The sequence below is a fragment of the Sceloporus occidentalis genome, unplaced genomic scaffold (genome assembly GCF_023333645.1).
Source record: "Sceloporus occidentalis isolate IW3139 unplaced genomic scaffold, rSceOcc1.0.p SCAF_227, whole genome shotgun sequence".
NCBI lineage: Eukaryota > Metazoa > Chordata > Lepidosauria > Squamata > Phrynosomatidae > Sceloporus > Sceloporus occidentalis.
In genome coordinates, this window is record NW_028317207.1 from 940,819 (window position 1) to 955,603 (window position 14,785).

Below are 14,785 nucleotides of genomic sequence, written 5' to 3' on the forward strand. Positions count from 1 at the left end.
GTGTGTGTGTTTGGATGCTGGTCTGACAGTGCCTGTCCTGGTGTGTGTGTGTCAGGATATATTAGGAACAATCCAGAAGGATGACAAATAGGGAAACGGTGCTCAGTATGCAGGAAGAGGCACTTAGCAGATAAAGCCCAGGCAGAGTCAGGATAGCCACGGTACACGAGCAGGCAGCGAGGTACAAAAGGGTCAGGCAGATTCAGAATCTGGACACGAGCCGAGGTACGGTACACGAGCAGGCAGCGAGGTACAAAAGGGTCAGGCAGATTTGTAGTCAAAGGATAGCCAGGTAAATGCACAGATAAATCACGAGCCGTTTAGTTGGTAAGGGTAAGGCAGGAGCGAGGTCAGAGGAAAGCCAGGTAGGTACACAGTAATAACACAAGGAAAACGCACTCAGGATGTAGCAGGTAAGAACAATAACTGAGTCCTGAGCAAAACGGGGCACGCGCGCGCCTAGCAGAAGCCAGACGGACAGAGGAGACAGAGGACGACGTGCCGGATCCGATGCCCGCGGGTAGCGGGCATCCAGGTAAGTTACCGCGACGGGTCGCCGGACCCTGACAGTGTGTTTCCTGGCACTTAACTTACAGTAGGAACTATTTTCACTTATCCAGAGATAAAATGTCCTCCTGAATATGTAGTCACTTCAAGGCCCTGAAATAATTTAGTGGAAAAGTTAAGGTATTTATTACCAAAGTTAAGGTGTTATTTACTCTATAATATTTATTTCAAGGTTTAGTCTAAATAAATTGTGACTTCAAGCTTGCCGTGTTGAATGTCCAAGTATTATGTTGGTCCAATAACAAAAGTATCATTCCATAGCACATTACTTTTGGCATTATATATATATTATATATATGTTTTTTTCAGTGGTATGATTTAATGGTGGAAATTATTAATGCCCCCCCCCCGTTTTTACTGTGGTATCTTATGTGCCCCCACTGTTTAGATGTTAAGACAAATAAAGTATATGCGAGGCATGAACCTGTTTGCCAGTGTCATTTGTGTTCTTATTCATACATAAAGTATGGAACATCCAAGTACCTGTTCTGTCACAAAACTGTATCAAGAGTATCAAGTCAGCCAGGTAATTCCAGCCGGGAAGGAACAACACATGTGCTTTTTTGCAATGTTTACATGATTGCCAACCAAAGCAAATGTGGTCATTAAAAAATAAAGTAGTAATACCAATGTGATTTAATTGGCAAAGGACTAAAGTTTATTGATTTGACAGTTACTGTCTGAGTGTAAAGTTTCTGGGTTCTGTATGGATCTATTGCAGTGCCTAAATAATGCTGTCCAAAACTACAGTATGTCCCTAAGGTAAGTAAGAGGCCTGCCGTGTTAAAGGGACAATCCAGTGTCCTATGCAGCCTCACCTGCAAAGAACACATACTAAGGTACTTTAATATGCACTTATTAAGTCTGTAAAAAATACAATACCTACCTTTAAAAGAAGCTGCAGCAAAACGGTCCCATTTTCATGCCACTGATTGACTGCTTTAAGTACAATTACTTTCTAGCTAGTCCCATGTAGAGACTGCATTGGGATGCGGGTCCCACGGGACCCATCAAAAAACTTGCGGGTGCGAGCGGTTTTTCAGGTGTTGTGGGCGGTCAGACATGTACCTGCGGGTCCCAGTAATCCTGCACACTCCCGCAAGGCTGCCTTCGCGTTGCTCCCACACATCGTCTCTTCTCGTGTTCCACCGAGGAACCCAGCGGAGTCACATGAATTTACGTCACGTCACATGACTCTGACAAGAGAAGAGAAGCTGTGTGCGAGCAACGCGAAGGCAGCCTTGCGGGTGTGCGCAGGAAATCTGTAGTCAGGTAAGGAGGTGGGGGAGTGAGTATATGAATGAGTGAATGAATGTTTGTGAATGATGTTTGTGGGAGCGGGCGGGAGGGGAACATACACGTTGCGGGAGTGGATGGTAATGGTCAGAAATTCAGCGGGATTAAGAAAACAGGCTCTGGTCCCATGCAGGAAGCAAAAGGGAGTACAGAGAGATGCATCTGACGATTTATGCAGTCACTCCGGGTGAGAGATTATGTAGATGCAACCTCAGCATTATAGGAGGAAAATGCAATGATTTTATTTTTTTAATATTAAATCTAATTTAATATTTGAAGCAGCTTTAATTTATTTAAGACAATGAATTTATTAAAGTGCGGCTCTCTGCTTCCTCTGTACTAGTAGTTCTCAACGTGTGCCAGTTTTATTGTCAGTACTAATACTGGCCGCCATGGAAACCTTAAGTTGCCATTACACACTTAGTTGAGACACCAGCATTCAAGCAGGACGATCAGCCCCAACTGGGAATCTCTTAAATGATCACAGTCAGGTAGAATAGGAGAGTCACATTTCATTATAACAGTAACTTTTTTTAAAGTTATATATTAAAACTTTTGTCCATCTAAAAAAATTATATTTAATGTCGCTACAAAAAAACAGAAAGATCTCACCATCAAAATCTCCTCCATGGACTTTTGTGTTGTTGTGAATAATGGTAAAATGTTTAAAAGGTGGTCATATATAGTAGCTAAAGGATTGATCCTGTTGATTGGAACCTTCCATTGGTTCATATGGTGATAAGAATTCTTTTAAAACTTTCAATGTTCAACATTTTCTATATATAACCCCAATTCTGTACAAGTGCCTTGAGTACACCAAAAATGTGATTTAGTTGGACCTTTTAGCACAGATGATGGAGACACACCGATCACATAATTGCATACAAGACAAGTGGAGAAAATCAAATAAGAAAACTAAAGTACTTTGGCCTATACTGCACAACATAAAATTTAAAAAGGAACATTTTGCTTTCATGTGAAAAAAGAAACTTTTTCTTTCATCTTTTTCTTTCATGTAACTGTACCAGTTTAAGATTACATATAATTATGACTAACACATAAATTGTGTTCCACCATACATTTTCTATTATTATGTATAGTATAGATGAATAGAAAATTGAAAATAGAAAAAATGTGTTTCTTTAAACATTAGATGTTATATAGCAGTGATCTATAACCCAGTCCTCAACGCCTCACAACACCAAAAGCAGCAATATTAGTGATATCATGGCTCTGATACAGTAACTCGCACACAAAAACCGAGAATTTAGTGGCTGACAAGTACCACTCCACCTTATCTAGGCTGCCAGTTTCTTCCTGCTTTCAGGACTCATCACTCATTGATCTTGTCTTAGATTCAGGATGGCCACATGCTTATCCCGTGCATGTTTATATCCCCTTACTATGTTACATTCTACCACTTCTGCAGAGAGGCTGTTACACTTAGTATAGTAACCTTAGTATTGCAGAGTATGCAGTGATACCTTTTTTATTGGACTAGCATAATATTTAAAAGACAAGCTTTTGAGAGTTATCCTCTCTTCATCAGGTCTGAAGCAACATGATAGAGGTCACAGGCAGATAGACAGTGGACACAGCAGCAAGTAAGGAGCAAAGGTAACCCCCTTCCCACCAGGGGTCCTGGGACAAATACCCTTTTGCCATATTGATAGACCACCTTTGCCCTATCAACCCCATCATCTCCAAAAGTAAGAAACTCCTTGCACAGTTAGCAAGAGTAGAAGCTGCATGGCTTATTTAAATAGCAGATATGAACCATTTAGCCCATCTAGTCTGCCTGTTTCCTCTATAGTAGAGACTCGGACCTTAATCATTCCTTGGTCCCATCTTAGATTGAGGATAGACATATGCCCAATAACTAGGAACCTGGAGACTCTGGGAGAAGCGCCACTTCTCCAGGTCACCACAGAACACTCCGGGTCGTGGGAGCTGCGTTCTGGCAAGCCCCACTCCCCCTTAAACAGCGCAATAATGGGGGGCTCCGGATAGCTGGACCCATAAAGTTCCCAGGTACGCATATGCCTATCCCATACATGCTTACATTCTTTCAATATATAAAAACTTGCTTTGCCTGACGATCCTACTAAATTTGTCTTCGGTATCCCTTCTTGTGCGCTTATATATCATCCATTGGCTGTGGCTGGGTGAATTGACTGTATAAAGGAAAAAAACTTCCAGAACTGAAGGAAGGAAGTGTATATTTGTCATTATTACTTATAAATCACATGAAAGCCACACAGACACTTTTAGCAAGCATTTTTAAGTTTCTATGGCAATGGTCTACCAGCACCTTCTGCTCTGTCACTGCCTAACAGGACAATTAAGCATTCCCAACAAAAAATATTATGGAGGCAAATTTGTACTTGAATTACTTCTGCAAAGGGCTTGACACTAAAAAGGCTGTGCCTAATTTCTTTATAAACGTTTTACATTCCTTAAGAGTAGGTGGGACAGCACCTTTACTACACTTCACTAACTCAGACTGAAAAAGGCGGGATGCAGACTGAAAAAGATAACTTTCCCACACGGCGGCGCGCTCCGGCCCCGATGTGGTGTTTCCCATATCCGGTCGCGCGCCGTTGCTAGGGCCAACCAACTTGTTTGGCTGCCTAAACAGCCAGTAACGTCACGAAGACCGGCCGCTCCCTCTCCCGCACCTCCAACTCTCACTGACGCCGGGACTGCCGTCAGAGTGCGAGGCGCGCTTGCCAGCCAGCTGCTCGCCTGACGTCACGCGAGCGGGATACCGCCTTCCACTCGGTCTCTACGGGCCCTCCCACGTGCAGGCCAGGCCATTTCACTTTACAAATAGAGGGTGGCCACAAAAAAGCTCGAGGTCTACCTTGGCAGTGAAGTGGTTCAGCCCGGGGAATTACCGTGCACTAAGTATTAACATCTGCATTCGCCGGTGTTAATGAGACGAGGCGTGATAATAGTGAATAGTGAGGGTGCTGAAACGTGAATGTGGGATATACCGCAGCTTGTTATACGGGTAATGTGAGCCAGTAAATCCACCCTCACCCGGACTGCTAATCTCCTCACAGCCGCACGAAAGAAATGATATAACTCCTATATAAATATATTTGTGTAAAACTTCACACATTATTTTATTGCGGCTGCCTTACGAAGTGATTCTTTTTATTAGAGGTATGAACAGGTGGGGCTGTGTGTGAAAAGTAACGTATGTAAGGTGCGTATGGTTAAAACAAGCACTCTATAGGCTCCTATGTAAAGCAGGCAGAGTGACGGAGGCTGTTGTAAGAAGGGAGTTGGAGGCGGAGCTGAAAGGAGTCGCTGTCACTTTCTGTCCCCGCCCCCTCCCCTTATAAGGTATGTCAGCCGCTGCTGCTCCTCACACTTTTCAGCGAACAAGCCGGCAGGGTGGGACGCGGCGAACTATAGCTAAGGAATTGCGAGAGAGGGGTTCCACGGTGGCTCCCATGGCAGCAGCTGCCGTTGCTGGGAATCCCCACGCGCCTCTTCGTGTGACAGGAGCTCGTGGCTCCGCCAGCTACCCCGTGCAGGGAATCCCCGATGCACCGTCTCCTGGAATCTGTGCATGACCCGCATCATCTTCACTACATCGACTGCCAGGCTGCTTTATAATAAAGTACTTGTGGAACTCACTCCTAAGGCCGTGTAGACTTATTTGACTGCTTTTCGTTCGTTGTGTGTCTTCCCAACATACGTATGTCCCTGTGTGGATTTGTTACTCTGTTCTCGTTGCTTGCACTTTTGTGTCGTATGTGGATTTACCTGTTGTCATCGTGTCAAGCCCGGGAGAGCTTCCTCTGGATGTGCTGAATTCATGAGGTACGTGTGTAGGCATGAAGATGCCGCATAGAAAGCACCCGGTTCGACATGCTTCATCGTGAGCCCGAACTTTAGTTACTTGTACGAAGCCATTGAAGGGGAAGTATTGAGTTGCAATGGAGTGGTGTTTAGTAAAAGTTTCAGCTTACTCCTGTTTTAACTGTTTCAGTGCCTGTAAACTAACAATAAGAAAGCGAATGGATTGATTACTCCTATAAACTAGACAAAAGTGGTTAGCTGACAGTCAGGTCCTATATATATATATATATATATATAATGTATGTCTGTATGTATTACACGATTACTGTTGGAAGGGCCGCAGTCTTGCATGCTAGTAGCAGGTTGATTAGCGATCCCCCCTCCCTGCTTCCCGTCCGCAGTCAGTGTAGCCGTATGTGCCCTGCTGCCATGTGACTGTGTGTGTCTGTGCCCAGGCAGCCGCCCAGTGAGTGTGACATGGCTCTCAGCGGGACCTTGCTGCCGTCCATCTCCACCTTTACAGCGGGGACCCCCGGCAAGGACAAAGTCCTGAGACAGGCAAGTGTTGGCGACGTGAGTATCCTGAGACGATATGCAGGGAGGATGAGGCGCTCCACCACACCTCAAGCACACACCAATGTAACCTTTTACACTGGCTTTCTATAATACTGCAGAGGGGGGGGGGCATTTAATACCCCCCCCCCCAATACTCGAGTAATGCACCCTGTCTCCTAACCCATACATAGTCCTGATCTGGATCAGGGATGGTCAGTTCAGCATTGCACTCCACACAATCACTTTGTAAATGTTCTACTTCTGTATAATTGCATACGATCACCCTTAGATTTAGTGTAGCTGCTGTATCTGTGTCTTTATATATGATCTCTGATGCACCGAGTCAGGGGTTGACCCTTTTAAATGCCTTTTTCAAATAGGTGCCACCTTTGCTAGTTGCAAACACTGTCCATTCACTCTAATTTTGTCCTTAATCTTCATTATTTCACATGGCAATTTTTCAGATAGATCGAGTGTGCTTTTTTTATGGTTGCTGAGACTAAGAAGTGATTTCGAATAATATTTTTAGTGGCGCAGCTTGCGTTGTTTATTAGATGAAGGTAATTACGAGAGCTTTCTGCCAAACTAGTTCTTTTTTGAGGATCGTACTTTTGAAGTTGATGATCCAGCCCCGTCTAAACATGTTTCTTGTAGATTACACAATGTGGCTTTGAGTAAACCATACAACGCTACATTTTATTTATTGAGATTGGTGTGTCCGATACACACACTATTGGTACGTAAATAGACCTATACGAATGTACACATTAATAGGTTTGGCAATTTTAACAAACTCACTAAAATATGAATATATATATATATATATATTTATTCATTTGTTTTTATCATGGTAAACCTTTTTTCCTAGTTTTTCCCTGAAAATCGAATATACTTTTATGCTGTATCAATTTACGTAGGAGCTGACATTATATCAGCCATATGCTTTTTAGTAAATATAGTACATCTTTATAGTCGTAATGCCAGCCTGAACATACGATTAAACTAGGGACTAAATAAGGTTTGAGATTCTTAAAAATGGGCAGACTAACGAACCGTTTTTATCTGCCGTCAAATTCTCAGTTTCTGTATTTATAAAACTTTCTATGTTAAAACATTTTGTTCCCAGCCATTGGTATTCCAGCTGCAATAAAGCTCTCGTCATGCTACCTTTTGCTTCATATCCCCCCGCTGTACATTTTCTTTCTGTTACCTTTTGCCCGATTGTACTTGAAGTAAAAAATTACATTATAGTGGCCGTGTATGGTGAGAATATTTCATTTTTGGGAGTAAAGCTGGAGCTGAGAAGTTGCCTGTCACCGAAAGTCACAGGCTCATCGTCCCTAGACCTTCTACAGATGGTCTCTTTACCGAGATTGCTAATTGCAATGAAAAACATAGCGTCTCCATTTGCACCCCAGCCCCAGCTCCTTCATTATTAATATTGGAATTGTTTCTCTATTACACAGCACTGCTGTCTGATCGTTGCCCTTACTCAAGCCCTTGTGATAGCATGGAGCTAGAAAGAAAAGGCTCTCTGTCTTCACGTTAATATGAAAACCGACGCTTAAAGTAATAAGCGATAGCAAATATATTTTTCACAGATGTAACTATGTAATACACATTGCGCCATTGAGTCATAACTTCCAAAGCCTGCTGATGTTTAGGCTGTTGGTTGAATTGAAACTTTAATTAGTATATTTTTGTTCAGGCACACAGCGGTTTTCCAATTACCATCCAGTTTGTTGCTATGAAATAATATCAAACACCAGTCTCCTATCTTCAATGCAAGGGATTATTTTTGTTACCTTCATAGGTGTTAGCTGAAGTGATGAAATTTACCAAAAAAGGTATTTTGCTGCCAACCCCTGAGCATTTTTCTTTAACTTGAAAGGTATATTCACATGCTGTATATCTCTTAACACTTTTTATTTTATTTTTTACTTTTTGACGCTTTCCAACTTGGCAGCAGTTAGAAATGAAACACAGATCCGTGTTTTAACTTTGAGCCATTCAGAGTTTTTCACGGAACACTTAAATTTTCGCACGTACCGCTTCCTTACTTCTTCTACTGTGTCACGTACGTGTCAATTTTTGTCAAGTGGTTTGTTGGTTAAAACACCAAATTTGAGACCATTAAGTGTTATGGTTAATTATTGTTATGTTGTAATTTTCATCCAAGATAGAACATCTCAATATTTTTTTTTGTATTATTATTATTATTTTTTTTTATAACACCTGTTTTTACTTTCTTTGCAGAGGTGGAGAGAAGAGCTATCCCACATGAAGAGACATCCTATCCTGAACCAATCTCGGCCCTTTGAGGTCCTGGAGGGGGAAGCCCCAGTGTTGGGTTCTCGAAGGGAACAAGAAGAATTTAATGAACTTCTAGACTTTGATTTTATACTGTCAAACTCCCTAGTTCACCAGGAGTCTCTGGTGGCTTCTTCTTCCTCATCCTCCTCTGCCACTGCCTCATCACCTCCACCTGCTGCACCTCTTCCAGATAGTCTTTCTACTCTACCTTCACCTGCCAATTGTAACTTCTCCTACCAGCTACGTTGTGGCCAGGAGCCCACCAGCGCCAGCACCCTCATGTACACTGCTAGAGATACTGCATTGCCCACCACTACTTTCAACCTGGCGGATATAAATGATGTGTCCCCTTCAGGTGGGTTTGTGGCTGAGCTTATGAGACCTGACTTGGACCCGGTATACTTGCAGCAGCCACAAGCTAGCCTACAGGGCAAATTTGTATTGAAGACAGCTGTGGACATTGGTGATTATGGCCATTCCATCAGTGTTAGAAAAAGCAACTCTGGTATGGACAGTACAATGGTTTATAGCAGCCACCAGATGCCCAGGATGTGCCAAAAGATCAAGCAGGAGCCTTCTCCATCTTGCCCTGTAGCATGCCCCATGGATGGGCAAGTACAACAGCCACAAGGGCAGCTTGATTTCCAAGTTGGAAGGGGACTACCAAGTAGGACTAACCAACCCTTGTCCCCAGAGGAGCTGATGGTCAGAGATTGCCATGCATCCCCTCAGACATTAAGCCATCCATCACTGCCAGTACCTCCAGGCTACCACACCTCTGCCAGTTTCTCCCACTTCCCGCCAGATCAGCAACAGCCACAGCTGCCTCCGTCTCAGCTTCAGTATCAAGGTCAGTCTTATATAAATATTTTTGAAGACTCTTTAAACTTGCGACTATTGAAACAAGAAGTGATGCTGACTCCCCCCTCTTCACCTCTAGAGCTGTTAAGTCCCGGGGGCTGTATGCCGGAGGAAACTAAGCCCAAGAGAGGACGCAAGTCCTGGCCTAGGAAAAGAACTGCGACTCATACTTGTGAGTACGCAGGCTGTGGAAAGACCTATACCAAGAGCTCCCACCTGAAGGCCCACTTGCGCACACATACAGGTAGGAAAACCGTTTATACCTACGTAGGCATTTACTTTGTATTGATGCTGCTGTTGGATGTTTAATGGTGAACTTGTACAGCATAGGTTGCTTTGCATAGACATCTGTGAACACATAGCTTGGTTTCCTTCTGAAGTCTATTTATAATGTTGGTTTTTGTGGTTTAGTCTTGGCAATATTGTAGGCATACTACAGAAAAAGAAACAGCACGAGCCAATTAACTGAAAGAAAAGGTTCCCTACAAACAACATGAAAGGGCCTCTAATGTCACCACTAAAAACACATAGGCTGTATTTATAGCAATTGTTAATGTCTGTAAATAGATTAAGATCATTATATCCACCACTGGGCAAGACTAGTAAATCATCTTTTTCAGACTCTTGGCTTCCCACTCTCTATCATACAACTAAACGATTAATGATACATACCTTGAAATATTAATATCTATCCTTGGTGATCACTACCTAATCATGTAAATGAATGAATATCAGCGTTAAATGATTTGATGATGGATGTTTGTCCAGCTACATGGGTCTATTATAATAGACGCTTGTATATCAGACCAAAATTATTCTGATGCTTAAATGTAAGCCACAATTGAAATGTTTTTCAGAGATTTTATTTTTCTTACTCACAAATAGGCCAGTTATCTAATGTAATACACCTAGATTTTTTTTTATATTTTGTTAAGATTCTACTTTTGTACCAGTTAACTTTAAATGATCCCACTGGCACTTTTTAAATAAATGTAATATTGTAAGTTATTAAGCAGGGCCAACTCAGCCCTTGCACGAAAAACTCACTATGGCTGTCCCTTCTTAATACAGAGTTAGTTGAGTTCATTCACTGACGCAAGCCTTTGCATGAGAGTTCAATATTTTATCTCTCTGACTATGTGTTATGAAGGACAAATCCCAGCAAGCTTTTGCTGTAAGAAGAGCTTGGTTGGCAGAGTTCTTTCTTTGGTTAGGTCTGTGTGGTTTTTGTCAGCTCATCAAAGTAATCATTGTAGTGCCAGTTTAGCCTTGCTTGCTGGAGAAACATACCGGCCCTTTATAATGCATAGAAAATTCAGGGAGGTTTAACTGCAGATCTCCTGGAAACGTTCATGCCATGTCATGCTGTAGTCTTAGACGGCACCTACAGAAACATAGAATTTCACGGCAAATTAGAACCAAACTGGTCATCGTCTACCATTTTTTTCCTGCTGTTAAAAAAAATAATAAAAAAAAAATATATATATATATATATATATAATATAAATACATATCAAAGAACACTTTTACTGAGTGTCATGCCTAGGAGGTATGAGCCTCTCTTCCCCCTTCTTAGGGCATCAGGCAGTCTGTCATAGGGAGACAAAATAGTAACAACATTTCACACCACTTAAAAGTGCATGAACGTTAATAATAAAGTCGCTTGTTCTAAGCTACAGTATATTGCAGACACAGGAAAGACCGCTTCACAAATGTTTGTGAGTGAATCTAGTAACATCTAAATGGAGGGAGTCAAACTCCAGGCCTCGAGGGCCATGCACAAGTGATTTAATTAGTTGCAACCATTGTGACGGAGCTACCGGTGCTCAAGCTACGATATCCTTAAAACTCTGTCCAGGTTGCAGTCCTGTAACCTTGAAGTTTGACACCCCTCTGATCTAAAGGTAATGGCTGCTGGGAGACAAAATCCATAGCACATGTTCAAGGTTGTTTCTCACCTGAGAGCGGTTTCTTCTGTTTATTCTTTAACCTGGTGCCAAATGTTGTCAACGTGGGCTGCCGAAGATTTGTCACAGACTTTCAAGTGGAAAAATTCATTTCACAAGATTGCGAGGTGCGGTTAATGTCTATGGACTTGGGCCAAGTTTAGAACATGCTTAGCACACACCTGATCCATTTTTGAAATAGCAAAACATACTTGCAGTAAACAATAAAGGAAAAAAATGGCTTTGATCTTTTGAGACTCTACCACACAAACCCTGGGGGCCTAGTATATGACAGTTGGAGACATTCTCCCATGTTAACGGGCACTCGGGAGTTAAAAGTAAGCATTTGCGCCTTTCACCTTAAACCCCAAATCCACTGTCTAGCCACTGGTTATTCTGTGTGCATTTCTTACATGTTTTTAAGTGACAACCCCATCTCCGATTCAAGGTTCATTGAGTGTAAATTTTATACATTCTAGATGTTTACCTTTTTAAGCAAAGTTAAGCAGTGCTGTAAATTACCTGTTGGATTTATAGACATTTCGTAGAAGTGTAAGTTACTTATAAATCTGCATTGATTTTACTGGTCAGTAATTGCGAACAGCACTGCTATTTCTTTGTCATGCCTTCCAAGTACAGAAGAGGAGACCAAGACTCTAATGTGTATTTTTCCAATAGTTTGTTCATTCTGACACAATACCCTTTTGTAACAAATGAATGACAAACCGAGACCTTTTGATTTGGTTTCCTTTAGAAAATTCATAAAAATGCCTTTTATGACTTTTTTGTGGTATTTAAGTATTCATCATGCAAAGAATTTCTTTGCACAGGATATCGGATAATCAAGATACCTTCATTTATCTTTATAATCTTGGGCTTTTGTGCATTTACTTGTTTTACTTCACTGAGAGGGTGGAAGCTAAATGGAACAGCCTCCATGCAGAAGCAGTACTGGGTAATACGGCAAGGGAATCTAAACATAAATGGGATAGGCATATGGCTATCCTTGATCTAAGTCAAGACCGAGGTCTGATTAAGGTTTGAGTCTTTACAGCAGTAGAATAGAACAGACTAGTTCCTTTCTCCATTCAAATTCTATGTTTCTATGTTTAGCCTTAAGTGCCGCAAGATTTTTTTTTTTTTCAAACTTCCAAACTTCAGCACTGACAGCTCTGGTCTTCTGGTCTGTTTGAAGCCCTAGAGCAGGGGTTCTCAAACTGCGGCCCTCCAGCTGCTGCAGGACTACATCTCCCATAATGCTCCTTCAGCTAAGGGGCTGGCTGATGAGTATGGGAGATGTAGTCCTGCAGCAGCTGGAGGGCCGCAGTTTGAGAACCCCTGCCCTAGAGGAACGGAGTTCACCTGTCACAACTGCCCTAACCCAGTTGCACACACACTGCAGAATTAGTTTGCCCTGACATACCTAGCAAGGTGATGAGCCCCTGACAAGATGACAGGGACTTTGATGATCCCAACAGTGTGGAGGCTCAGCTATAGTAGGCAGATATATATATATATATAATATATATAGGCACTGGGTATCGCTAGCAAAGCACTATAGATACCTGTATAGGTAGTACTACAGGTAAATGCCAGGACGCGAACCACAAAGTGACAGGTCAGGTATGTAGCACAGATGGTCAGCCAAAGCCAGGTTCAGTACACTAAACGCTTAGTCAGACGAAGCCAGGGTTGGTACACAGAGCGGATGGTCAGGATAGCCAGGTATGGCACACAAAACAAATCAGGTCAGCAAGGTACAAAATTGCAAGGCAGAAAATAGTCCGACAAGCCAGAAGTAAAGGCAGAACAATCAGGAACAGATATACCAAGTAGATATACCAAGTAGGACTACACAAGGATGATTCTGAATAGCAGTTCCGGGTTTTTAAGTCCGGTGCCGAGCTTGTCCCGCCACTCGACAGCCGTCGGGTAGGTGCCTGTTGTACGGAGTCCGCTTTCAGGCTAGGTGCACCATGGCTGCTGGTAGCAGCTCTCCTGTTTGTGGCATCATCAGCCATGTTGTGGAACACGTGTGTAAAGTAGGGCATTTAATTAAGGGGCAATGTAAGACTAAAGTGTGTTACTAGTGTCACATTCATGCTGAGCTTTTACAAATAAATATTGTGTTTTCTGTTTTAAAACAATAGTATAATGCTGCACATTTGTTGTGTTCTAGCTGTTATTTTATCCCAGTCAATTAATCAAATCTATGGCTCCATATCATACAGTTTTCTGGTAAATAATAGTATGTCTTAATCATCCAAGGGGACCCTCTGACTAATAAATATTTTTGGTGGGTAGAACTTCATTAGATAAGCACGCCTCCATTAGCATTGCCAGAAAGAATTCGCTTAGTGTGTGATGTTTTGAGCAGGGAGCGTCACCCAAAATATCACATGACCGCCTACAATGGCAGCCTACATATGTGAAATGTATTTTGCTTATTTGAACGAAAGGCAAAAAGCTCATTTTCTTCAGTGGTAAATGACGTTACAACATACAGGACTGTATTTGATGTTCAAAGAAATGTTTTTTTGTTTTAGTAATTCAGTATTCAGGAAAACTGGTTTTGTGAGAACGAAGCCTCACAAGCATGACTAGTAATATGATTTTAGTGGATGTAGCGGAATGCACATTTTTTAACTATCAACATTATTTGTTTGGCTCTGCATTATGTTTGTGTACACTAAATGTAGATGATGGTGCTGCATCTTGTCCTGAACACAGTGTTGATCTCCTGGTGCATCGTTTCTTATCTTTCTTCTTTAATGCTCTAGGTGAAAAGCCGTACCACTGTGACTGGGAAGGTTGTGGATGGAAATTTGCTCGCTCTGATGAACTGACTCGCCACTATCGAAAACACACCGGGCACCGGCCTTTTCAGTGTCAAAGGTGCGACAGAGCTTTCTCAAGATCGGACCACCTTGCCCTTCACATGAAGAGGCACTTCTAGGCGTTAATCTTCACCCTGCCCATTACTGCCATGAATTTCAGTATTCAGAGCACATATAACATGGGTACAAGCAAATACTGCAAACACTACAAGTTATCAAAATGCATTCCAAGTCTAGCTTTCGGAACCTCAGCGACAAGAAGAGAAATACTCCAAATCTACGCAACTGAAACAAACTTGAATATATAAAGCCTCAAGAAAATGGGTTTTTGACTGGATCTTACAGCATTCCATTTTTTATTTTATTTTTTTGCTTAAAAAACAGACTTGAAACTTTACAGCTTACATCTCCACAAACAGTGACTTGATGTGCATTTGGGTTGTTTCATTATATGTTTCAACACCAGAGACACAATAGATTTTATTTCCCTTTTTTTGGGGTTCAGATGGGACTAACACTGGGGTTAAAAACTGCATTTTTAGTTCAATGCAATATGACTGGAAACGTTAACTTTGTTAACTACCTTTCAAAAAAAAT

General features: G+C 41.9%; 1 protein-coding gene across 1 annotated transcript; it reads left to right on the top strand.

Moving 5' to 3' along the window:
* The first annotated feature begins 510 nt into the window (after nucleotides 1-510).
* LOC149276728 (Krueppel-like factor 4) lies at nucleotides 511-14,307 on the top strand. Its single transcript, XM_089503352.1, has 4 exons — nucleotides 511-535; nucleotides 6,119-6,249; nucleotides 8,488-9,649; nucleotides 14,132-14,307. The coding sequence occupies exons 1-4, from the start codon at nucleotides 511-513 to the stop codon at nucleotides 14,305-14,307; spliced, it is 1,494 nt and encodes a 497-aa protein (XP_089359478.1).
* Nucleotides 14,308-14,785: the final 478 nt, after the last annotated feature.